The sequence below is a fragment of the Haliotis asinina genome, chromosome 11 (assembly GCF_037392515.1).
Source record: "Haliotis asinina isolate JCU_RB_2024 chromosome 11, JCU_Hal_asi_v2, whole genome shotgun sequence".
NCBI classification, from domain to species: domain Eukaryota; kingdom Metazoa; phylum Mollusca; class Gastropoda; order Lepetellida; family Haliotidae; genus Haliotis; species Haliotis asinina.
In genome coordinates, this window is record NC_090290.1 from 54,262,753 (window position 1) to 54,275,138 (window position 12,386).

A 12,386-nucleotide genomic window follows, 5' to 3' on the forward strand; every position below is an offset into this window, starting at 1 on the left:
CGGACTCCCATTTACGTTGTCACAACGTCGCTGGTAAACTAAAATTGAATTTTGAAAATGCATCATTGCCATGTTGGTAATTCATCCCTTGGGCTCAGAACTTATCAATCACCGGAAAACAATGGTCCCGGACAGTAGCTAGATGACGGACTATCCGACTCCTTAGTGCTGGATCTTCTCCCCAGTCCCACTCTGAAACATGCCACCATGCTGCATGTCGTTTGCCCTAAGGCAGCGTATTGTGTTGGAAACATGCCTGTGTTCATATACCATTAAATTGGTAACCAGTGAGATTGTAATGTGACATCCTTGCGCCCGATACGGTTGCTTGGGTTGTATATACCCCATACAGCTGGGAGCGTGATTATTCTGTCAGAAGTCTGGGGTCGATATTGTTGCACCATGAGCATTCAGAAGGGGGGAGGGGGCGAGGGGCGCAGCTCCAGGTCAGGTCCAGGGCAATGCCCTAGGGGTTGGGGATGTTTTTTAGGTTATATAAAGATGGTGTTTATTTGAAAAAAAAATGACAATACTGCTCGAGTTTACAGTGGTAATGAGTGAGTGCGTGACACTGAGGTAGAATGCGAGAGGGCCAAACTTGAGGATGTGTGGTAATGGGTGAGTGCGTGACACTGAGGTAGAATGCGAGAGGGCCAGACTTGAGGATGTGTGGTAATGGGTGAGTGCGTGACACTGAGATAGAATGCGAGAGGGCCAGACTTGAGGATGTGTGGTAATGGCAGAACATCAAGTATTTTGTCGCTTATGTTTACAGAGTCGGATATTGTGTCTAAGAAACCGTCGCCAGTGAACCTTGAACAATACAGGAAGTTGCTGAAATGGAAGATTTCAGGTAATCCCTGTATTTTCTACCACGTGTCTTGATTCAATGTTACAGTGAGTTATATATTATGCATATACTGATAAACCGTACTTCATTAATTACAGCACAGAACGTTTCTGTTCACCTATGTCAAGATTCTATCTGTGGAGGTGTGTTTAGTAAACTTCATACTGGCATCTATATAAAAAAATCACAACATAAACTTGATATGTATTGTTTAAATTTTAAGGGCAAGGGCACCCTCTCTTAAACTGTTATAAGGAGTAACATCGATTGATATCTGATATACTGGTTGATGGTTTCTTGGCGTTGGTGTCACATACAGTCATCTCGGGCGGTGGGGTAGCCTAGTGGTTAAAGCGACCAGGGTTCGATTCCCATATGGGTACAGCGCGTGAAGCCCATTTCTGGTATCCCCTGTAGTGGGGTTACTTGAATATTGCTAAAAGCGGCGTAAAAGCTCATTCACCCCACTAACAACAACGCACACCTACAGTAGGTTGTTGCACAATGACTGTCAGGTGTCATACCTCGCTCTGCTAGGCGTGACCAGGATGCGCACACACACTATGACATGTCGAGTCATATGTGTGTGCTATGTCAGGCTGTAGCAGGATATTTAAGCACAGCAACCAAACAGACTAAGCGGTGTTTCGTGCACACTTGTAATGCATGCTTGATGGTCCAGACGGCCGTCACGTAGACGGCCATGCTGGTTTAAACAAGTAGGGGTCCACGTGTACACTTTTTACACAGACCGTGCACAGTGCCTCTAGGCTAAATGAAGACGGATAATTGTCTGGCCTGATACACGGCTTCATGAACCTCTTTCAATAGTTCACCGCGTCATATAATTATATACCTAAGAGTTTTAGTTTTCCTGGGGTATTGAGAGAGGAAGGAAACCTGTCGAAGGGAAACACCTGTAGCCGAGACGAAACCCAGTCAGTCATATCACAAATAAACATCATCTTAGTCCTTGTTCAAAAGCGGTTTGAGAGTCCAGTTGACATAAAAAACAAATAACTACATCACAATCTATGGCTGTCGTATCGATGTTATCAACATAAAGTCGATTTCAGGTTTGCTGTAAGGAATGAATGTTTCCAGGTCAGTGCCTATTGTGACTGGTCGTGACCTGAATTACCCTAGTTGTCAATCGCAGTGCGCAGACCTAGATACCTGAATGTATTTTAACTTGCTAACACAATGACATAGCCTTTCTCTGACACAAAAACCCCGACACAATTACCATTTTGTTCTCAGCTTCCACAGAGCAGTCGCATGTGAACGACATTTGGACCTGTTTCTTAACATATCTCATATGTGACTATGGGTATCTAGACAAACGTTTGTGTGTTCAGAGACGATGAATATATATACATGCACAATGTTTACTCATATGCACATGTATAAATATGCATACGCAGTGAATAGTAAATTTACTTTGCGTTCACACCGAATTTATGTACTGTCAGTAAACTTGAAAGTGTATAATAAATGTAGAAAATTGTCTCAGAAATTTAACAGAGAAAGATGTTCTATTATGATAGGCGCTTAAGACAAACACAGTATCATATATGTATTGTTGTTGTATTAGGTCAGTCTGTTTAGTGGAGTGTCATGAATAAATCTAATGATGACAAAGACTGGTACGGTACTTTTCGAATGAGCAAACGGGTTTATGATGTTACTTTCACACAACTGCAGGATTACTTTAAAGCTAGGGACCAAACTGTTCGCCAGCATTTGGATGTACGAGTGAAAGTTACAAATTCAATATCCTTTAATATGGCTTCATCTTGTAAATATAGATAGAACTATGTGAATTTGTTTGGTTTTGCGAAGTCCGCTGTTAATAAATGCATTCATGAGGATTGTCAGACCATATGTGATATTTTACTTCTGGAATATGTAACTCTTACCCTAAAAGATGATGACATGACACAATATACTCACAGAGCAAATTTGAACATGTGTAAATGTACCTTTGCACCTTGACCTGACCACGTGTAAATTAGCTCCTAGTGTATATTTTTACACACGTAAGTAAATGCGTTCGTATGACACAATTGCATGTACTTTATGTGAGAACAGGTGCGTGTGAACGGGGCTGTGCACAGCTGAGGTGTGCAATCTGAGGTAGAATCAGTCAACATGTTATCTAGTACGTCACAAAACACCTACCAGTAATTTCATTTCAAACTTTCACGTGTTTCAAGTTTCTGAATATTTCTATCGTTTTGCTCATCATGCTGTTGTAAGAGAGCCACCCCATCTGACTGGCCCACTGTGGCTCAGTACTGACCAACTCACAGTTGTATACACAATGTTTACTGAAGGGTAACAGGGTGCCCGGCACGACCCAACCACGCGGGGAGGACACCGGAGCTATCATATTACCTGATGACTGAACCTCTGAATATCTACAGACAGGGAGTAGAACCTTGTCACTGATTTCCACCAACCCTGTAGCTTCATTATACGACTTTGATTTGAAATAGATTAGTGGAAGATATAACCAAGACTGTTGGAAGATATAACCAAGACTGTTGGAAGATATAACCAGGATTGTTGGAAGATATAACCAATACTCATGGAAGATATAACGAGACTGTTGGAAGATATAACCAAGACTGTTGGAAGATATAACCAGGATTGTTGGAAGATATAACCAACACTCATGGAAGATATAACAAGACTGTTGGAAGATATAACCAAGACTGTTGGAAGATATAACCAGGATTGTTGGAAGATATAACCAATACTCATAGAAGATATAACCAAGACTGTTGGAAGATATAACCAAGACTGTTGGGAGAGATAACCAGGATTGTTGGAAGACATAACCAAGACTGTTGGAAGATATAACAAGACTGTTGGGAGAGATAACCAAGACTGTTGGAAGATATAACCAAGACTGTTGGAAGATATAACCAAGACCACTGGACGATAGAACCAGGATTATTGTCCGATATAACCAAGACAAGTAGAAAATGTAACCTAGAGATAGCCAAGAGTATAAGGAGATATAACCAAGACAATTAGAAAATGTAACCTAGAGATAGCCAAGAGTATAAGGAGATATAACCAAGACAATTAGAAAATGTAACCTAGAGATAGCCAAGAGTATAAGGAGATATAACCAAGACAATTAGAAAATGTAACCTAGAGATAGCCAAGAGTATAAGGAGATATAACCAAGACAATTAGAAAATGTAACCTAGAGATAGCCAAGAGTATAAGGAGATATAACCAAGACAATTAGAAAATGTAACCTAGAGATAACCAAGAGTATAAGGAGATATAACCAAGACTTTTGGAAGATATAGCAAGACAATTAGAAGATATAACCAAGTCTATAAGATATAAGCCAGACTACTGGAAGATATAACCAAGATTATTAGAAGATAAAACCAACACTATCGCAATCATAACAGTTCGTTTAGCTTCATGAATCACGACAAGTGACACAAACGTTGTCTTAGATATTATGGACACGTGCTATAACGGACATAGTTAATATACATACATTCACACACAAAGGTGTTAAGAAATGAAATGTTGAGAAAGAGGCCTAAATGTCAGTTCACATAAGACTGTTTTGCATGGTACATTATAACCACGTGTAAACTGACCCCACCAGTCACTGTCATTCAACCTGTGTCGTTATTATAGGATTGTGCACCCGAAATAGGTCATTCCACTGTTTAAGCAGGTTAACATATAACCCAGTTCCGTTTATTCAGACTGTTTAAAATCTGGGTGTACGACCAATGACACTAGGTGACATTGCCTATTGACTTACAACCCGTTTCGAACCTACAACCCGTTCTTAATATTGTCCAGAGACAATACACTAATGTTTTCACACAAGGCTGGTGTTTATGGTATCTGAACATTTTGACCATCAGTCTAATAATATGGCTAGTGACTAACACCCACCTCTCACAATAACCCTCGAGTCTGTCTGTATGTTTGAGAACTGGATCACTGGGTCATCATGTGCATTGACCTGAACACACTACAACCTGAACACACTAAAACCTGAACAGCATAGTCCTGATGCTAACAATAGTGTCCCGACAGCGCTGTCACCATTTGGGCCCACGTTTAGAGACACTAAACTAACATTTTTTTCTTATTCCGTCATGAACACGCATGTGACGAAACACGTGCTTACACAAACATATGTGCTTGAAGTAAAACCAGGTTATCTACTGGAAGGATGTTAAATCAGTTGTAAGCTGATGTCATGCGACAACAGAGCTGCACTAGAAGAAAAGTTTCAATCGTTGTTTTACAAAACCTACCACCACTTCGAAACACTAGTTCTGACATTTTTTCAAGACTTGATTACATCTATTCTACTCCATGGTGCTATAGCATCAGGTGAATGTGGGAGATACCCTATCTATTTCTCTAAACACACAAAAGGCTTATAAAATGACTCATAAGGCGGCTGTATGTTTGTTGAGATGGTAATTGTGCAGGCAGGTTATTGAAACGCAAATAGCTCGTTCATCTAAAGCTTCAGCACCCACACTTCAGCTCACAAACACATATCTGGGCACACTCATTCTCACATATCGGTTCAACATAAGTTACTTCGACAACGGGCACTTCTTATCGTATCATATAGCTTAATCCTTATTCAACTATAAACCGGGTGTTCTGCTCCATTCTGTGTCAAAGGTCAAAATGGCTATTGTGAGAGTGAACTAGACACCCGGTTGGACTCTACACAACCTTTCATCGCCTCACGGACAGCTTGGGTTATCTGGGGTAATACTTGTCCGCGCATATAGCATGCTGTCGGTGTGAATTTAGCGCTTATAAAATGACACATGGGGCTGTTGTTAGTAAATGGACTAATTTCTATCATAATATTTTATGGTAATAGGTGTAACGTACATGAAGCATGAATTACAGCTACCGTGTTAAGATAGTACGGATAACAACTTTGTTATTTGCCTACTCATACGTCACTAAGACTATAAGTGGTCAAGTTGTATGATGTACCAGGTATCGCGGTCACGGGTACATTGTGAACGAATCAAAGCCAGCAAGTGAGAGGGTAATATATTTGCCATGATAAAGTGCTTTTCATTGTCTAACCAGTTTCATTTTTATCTTCCACTTTTGTCAACAAACAAACACAAAACTTGTAATTTGTCAGAAAATTAACACAGGTTACACAAAACCGAAACTAGCTGATATAGATATGTAGTAGAAGGTGCTTTATTTGTTCACACACTGCTTTCGGAATAACGTATCACACATGCTTCCAGAATAACACATCACACATGCTTCCAGATTAACTTATTACAAACCGTTTCCAGAATAATGCAGCACACACTGCTTTCAGAGTCACTTGCCGTTTCCGGAATAACACATCACACACCGTTTCCGAAATAACGCATAACACACCGTTTCTGGAACAACGCATCAGGCATCGTTTCTGAAAGAATCGTTGGTGACTAGTAGGATTCTATAATGCCCACACTACCATGGTCATGCTTGAACAAACGTGTGGTGCGTGTTATGACTGGGTAGTATTCTGTCATATTAGAGACATGCTTTAAAATGATCCGATGTCGATTGCATCACAGTCTCACAGATATGCAAATATACAACGTTTACATTTCAGATCTTAAACGGAATGGCGGCTTACGACACTTTCCACCGAGAAACGCTTGTAGGGCGGACGAACCAGGTAAGAAAGGGACACAGAAAAAATGGCGGAAATCAAAATGTGTTTTAATCACGTGACAAATGTGTTTTTGGAAGTGAATAAACATCCTGAAATTGGTGAACTACACTGCATGCCCCAGCGTAAGGTAAAACAATTCCGATTTCAGGGTTCCATTTGAATGCAAAAAATTCCAACTGAAGATTCGCCCTGACTTCTTGGTTTACTAGCACCATCTCTGTTCAACCAAAGATGCACACATCGCACCATAGGGAGATCCTCATGCTGCTGTTCACTGGGTTGTCTATATATTGACCGACAGCAAATAGCAGAATATTGGTGGGTGCGGCATTAAACAACAGCCAAACCAAAACATACCAAACCACCAAAGATGGGAAAATGTGACACTTACCATTTCAGAACAGCAATAAGTTCAAGTCCAGCCAAAACTCAATCATTCGTGTTTTTTTAATAGGTTTTTTGAATTAGTATCATGGATGTACCATCATTTCCTTCACAAGGTGTTGAATCGATGAAACCTAATATTAAATATATGATTTCATTTCAGACAAAGTCTGTGTTGATAACAAATGTGGGGCCAAACTTCCGGATACGCATAGCGACGATAATCTCAGGAGTGTCCTGAAACCACTAACACGACTGACAGAAGGGGCTATATTTAAAACCGTAAAGCTTCTCGGACACATCCCCAAGGGGCACAATGTCACATTCATCACAGCCGGTTCTTCTGACCATTTCCTGGAATCACAGGCTCTCATTAAGAACCTCCATCTGACCGTGTTCCCCAGGTTACACAACTACACCTTCATCTATTACGACATTGGACTTGAACACGACGAGAGGGAGCAGGTCAGTAACCACGCCCTTTAACATAGACAGCGTCATAAACAGCTAGATCGCCGTAGTCATGTGTTTGTTCATCACGACAGCATGACAATGGTATAATTGTTCATCAGCTACAGATATAGCAACACATGTTTATGTATCAGTTACAGAGACTGTTCCTGTGTGATGTGACATAATAACCCTGTTCTTATATCACAGTTACAGAGACTGTTCCTGTGTGATGTGACATAATAACCCTGTTCTTATCCCACAGTTACAGAGACTGTTCCTGTGTGATGTGACATAATAACCCTGTTCTTATCCCACAGTTACAGAGACTGTTCCTGTGTGATGTGACGTAATAACCCTGTTCTTATCCCACAGTTACAGAGACTGTTCCTGTGTGATGTGACATAATAACCATGTTCTTTATCCACAGTTACAGAGACTGTTCCTGTGTGATGTGACATAATAACCCTGTTCTTATCCCACAGTTACAGAGACTGTTCCTGTGTGATGTGACATAATAACCCTGTTCTTTATCCACAGTTACAGAGACTGTGCATGTGTGAGGTCAGAACATACCCGTTCGAGAAACTACCCGCCCGACTCCGCTTCGTCCGGGGATTCACCTGGAAACCAATCATCATCAATGTACGTTAGTGATATTGTCTAGGTACATTTTGTTTTTGTTGAGGCAAGTCCCATTTAACAAATACGGACTACTCATTATAAACACATTGATATATAATTTGATACATATGTCTGATGTATACGACAACACACGTCTCCGAGGTTTTGGTAGACAATGTACAACCAGAGGGGGAGGGATTTCCCGACCCCGATAGTTTACATATCATGGAGTTGATATGACGCCGTAGCGTCAAGAAGTCCAAGTTGCTGTACGTGATGCGTCAATGCGTCCTGTAGTTCAAATTCCCAAACGTCATCATACTGGTTTTCTTCCTACACATAGCGACACCTTGGTGAGTCAAACTAGTACCTCACTCACTGTCTGTCTGTGCAGGCGCACCTGCCCACCACGGACTACATAGTGTGGGTGGACTCCTCGGTGCGGTTCAGGACCGGTCAACTCACTCCCATGTTTGAGGATGCACGGGCCAGGGGCCTCGCCTTCTGCCCCGTCAATAAGTACGCCCTGGCAGAGCACACCTCCATTGACATGTTCCAGTACTTCGGGGACTCCGCTTGTCACTTCTCACAGTATAACGAGGCAGAAGCCGGCTTCCAGATTCTCCACAACGACCCCTTTATAAGGTATGGTTATATAACATACTTCTCTCAACAGAAACTCCCATTAAAAATATAGCATTTCCGTGAATGATGGGAACATAAGAGACAGGTCTTGTGTGTGTGATATATCAAGGAGGAAACGCTGATCGTGATCATGATAACACTGGGAAATCTATTTGCGAGATTTTAGTCTAATTTCCAGCATTATCTCCCGTTTTTGACTCTATCTAACATTTCCGTGTATTCAACTTCCTCAAGACGATGTCCCATGTGGTAATGTTCTAAACGACGTAAAATCTCTCAATAACTGATGTGACAAGCATTGTGTGACAAAACAATAACATTAAGCGGTGACAGTAATCCCTGCTGATATTCAAATAGAATGAAGAAATGTACATTAGCATACCTTCCTAATGAACAAGTTTACAGTTTACAGCACTGCGCTTTTCAATCCATCGTGAAGGATGTGAATTACGGCATCAGTACATCAGGCAGTTAGTATGCCATGTCGAGTTACTTCCCTTTGACCATCTTCATCGTCAGAATTTTTGTTTAATAAATAAATAAATAAATAAATAAATAAATAAATAAATAAATAAATAAATAAATAAATAATCCAAAAAGACACGACTGAACTTAAAGGATTTTGTCTGGAATTATTCTAATTTCGTAAATTGAAACTGAAGCATTTGCAACTACAGATCGATAAATGAAGAGAACCCAGAGGTTGATATCAGAAGCATTATCATAATCATGACTCTATGGTCCAAAAGTGTTATTTTCTAGTGATGACATAGGCGTTAATTTTTTCCCAGCTAAACAGTAGAATATGACAATGGGAAATGTGTGTCGTGATTGGCGAAACTTGTGTCATCAGACTCGCTAGATCACAGATATTGACGTGTATACGAGTTCGTGACTATAACAGGCATCCACGAAAAAAGCACAGTTAAAAGCCAATGCTAAGAAAGACTAAAAGTACACGTTCTGGTGTTTCTCGACCGCAATTTCATGTCATAACATGTCAATCACATTTGTTTGTCCACTGGAGACCTCCAGAGGTTTCAGTACTGTGATCACTGTGCAGGTGCTCGCTAAAGCAACGCAGAAAACTTTGCTCGTAGGTTCCGATCCCACCACGAATATGCCTCCACGCTGGTCACCACACGTGCTGATGGCTTTCATCTAAGTGGTAGGCCTGTGATGTATCTTGACATGTGATGTCTTTACTCATGTACCAAGACCCGTTGAGATCCCTGTCAGAACTGAACTTGAGAAACCCATGCTTGTCGTTAGAGGCGACTGACGGGATACGGTGGTCAGACGCGCTCACTTGGTAAACACGTGTCATCACGATCACTGGATTGTCTGGTCTAGACTCGATTATTAACAGACCGCCGTCACATAGCTTGACTACTGATGACTGCGGCGTAAAACTGAATTCACTCACGCAAACCAAACCAAACCTCACACACTAAACTGAGACAGCCTTAACAATGTTAAAACTAAACTCACTCATTGTCAAAAGACAGTCATTCCTAACAGTTGTTTCATCTCTGACATTTGTTTTTCCAGGAATTTCTTGGTGAAAGTGTGGACAGCGTGCGCCCTTGACCCCTTGTGTATGGCTACTGACCAGTCGGAGCCACAGTTCCACTGTAACAACAAGATACGGCAATACGGCAAGTGCCACCGGTTTGACCAATCAGCGTACTCACTCATCCTGGCCAAGCTGTTCCGGCAGAACATCATGAGTTTCTACATCCCGAAAGGGAAATATCACATTCTGCGGAGGCATCAGACAGACAACTACTTTGACAAACTTGAGTCTGAAGTGGCCGGCAAATTGCGGCTCCAGTGATATATTCAATGTTCCTTGTCTCTGATATTTATTTGATACCCTATTGTCACCTTCAGTCTCTGCAGTCGTGATGTGCATCTATCGCAATATGGCATTCAGAGAGATTTCAAAGATTTGGAATTCAGGGTCTGTGGTTGTGAAGCGTTCATTGTTGACCATTTTCACAGTCCTCAAGGATTTCGAGTCGGAACAGTTTCCGGTTAACTAAGGATCGGTTGGTCGGTCACTATGACACTGTTATAATAGAATATTGCTCAACGAATACTCAGCTGGGTCGCCAGACTTCCAAATCCAAGTTGGTTCTATGGTAGATACGTGGAAGTTAAGACTTAACGTGGACCATCAGTGACAAACATGATGTCGGCTGTAATTCCTTAGTGTGACTGTTACCATGGCTACCGGTATTTTCCGGTCAAGGTTTGCTTGCCTTTGCATGTGTGTGTGATGAGAGATACTCCCAGATTTATTGGTTTAATTTATTACCAACATCTTGCATTGTGCCAGTCGAACTTATCCTTGTTTCCCTGTAGCGGCGTTAACTATACATACAAAAGTATTCATTCGTTCATATTGACGTTTTCTGAAGATATCTTATGACTGTTAATCAAATTTGCCATTGTGTTACGTTGAAAAATTTGCCGTGACAAAAGGTGTATGAAATCCGCTCAGAACTAGCAAAATATAACACCGACAAATCTGGAAAAAAAATCTAAAAATGTTCAATATGTTGTAGCAAGATACAAAGATTCACAATAGAAGTTTCATGTACAATGTAACTGTGTCAGACCTAAAGTAATGGGTCACAAATATATTATCAACCCACCAAAGTCTTGGTTTGAGGGTGAGAAATAGTAATACTGAATGTAGCACGGCCAGCGGTCAGACAGCGGTCATGGTGGTCGAACGTTGACAAAGACAGGCAGTTTGATGTACTCCAGTTATCTGCGCATCCGTCCCCTGTGTATGTGTCAACAGAACAATCCTTAGTTATATACACAGTTACTGATTCTTGAATATTCGAGCACATGTGCCACCATCGCATTAGCGTAGAATTTTTGCGACTCCCGGAAGTGAACACGTCACATACTCAAAGGGAGGTAACTCTAGAGCGATACCTTAAAGCCTGCTGCCAAAGTACTAATAGCACTGAACACGTATGATACGAAATGTGACCCATGATAACTATCAGTCAAAACACTAAACACTGTGACCTAACAATAATCATCACGTAATCAATAGTACAGTTTACTGAAACAAACACTCTCGTAACAACTGAAGAAAAGATCTTTATATAAATGTGTGAGTAGACTGAAACAGCAGTTCTTTGTATTCATTGGATTGCACCCATCGCAATACCGTGTGCACGTGGTGTTGTGAATCTCGTGCTTTTCATGTTCTGTATCCGACAACAGCTTTGGATAGTTTAACATCGTCACTTGAGATATAATCTTTGATGGACAATGATGTCCATAGCACTCCAGTCACTAGTTAATAGTTACATAAAACTTCCATTATCGTGAAGATGGAAATATTGTTGATATTCATACCCTCGGGGATTTGTTTTAGTTGGTTTAAGCTTATCTTGTTTCTTTTATGCCACATTAAAGGTCAAATATTATATTTTGACTTGTTTATTTTGTTCACAGTTCACACTCCCAATCCACATTTCACAAATTATTCACAAGGGAAGCCCTGTCCTTTGTGTGTCTTGTTTATGGTACAGCTTTTAAAGCGCAGTAGAAATAGTTAGCAAACGCGTCTACCTTTAATTAATGAAAGATAAAGTTAGAGAGCCTAGGCCTTTCTTCTCTAATGAATCCTGTGGTCGAGAGCTGACAGGAATAGATCTAGATGGTATGAAATCTTTGGTTCTGCCAGCTCAGTCACAC

General features: G+C 40.9%; 1 protein-coding gene across 1 annotated transcript in view; it reads left to right on the top strand.

Annotated features, from left to right (window-relative positions):
* Positions 1-12,115, top strand: part of LOC137256309 (uncharacterized) — a 19,392-nt gene extending 7,277 nt beyond the window's left edge. The window contains exons 6-11 of the mRNA XM_067794068.1: positions 776-853; positions 6,495-6,560; positions 7,105-7,406; positions 7,932-8,036; positions 8,410-8,660; positions 10,212-12,115. Of these exons, the coding sequence (XP_067650169.1) occupies positions 776-853; positions 6,495-6,560; positions 7,105-7,406; positions 7,932-8,036; positions 8,410-8,660; positions 10,212-10,497 (1,088 nt within the window). The 3' untranslated portion in view covers positions 10,498-12,115. The remainder of the gene's footprint in view (positions 1-775; positions 854-6,494; positions 6,561-7,104; positions 7,407-7,931; positions 8,037-8,409; positions 8,661-10,211) is intronic.
* Positions 12,116-12,386: the final 271 nt, after the last annotated feature.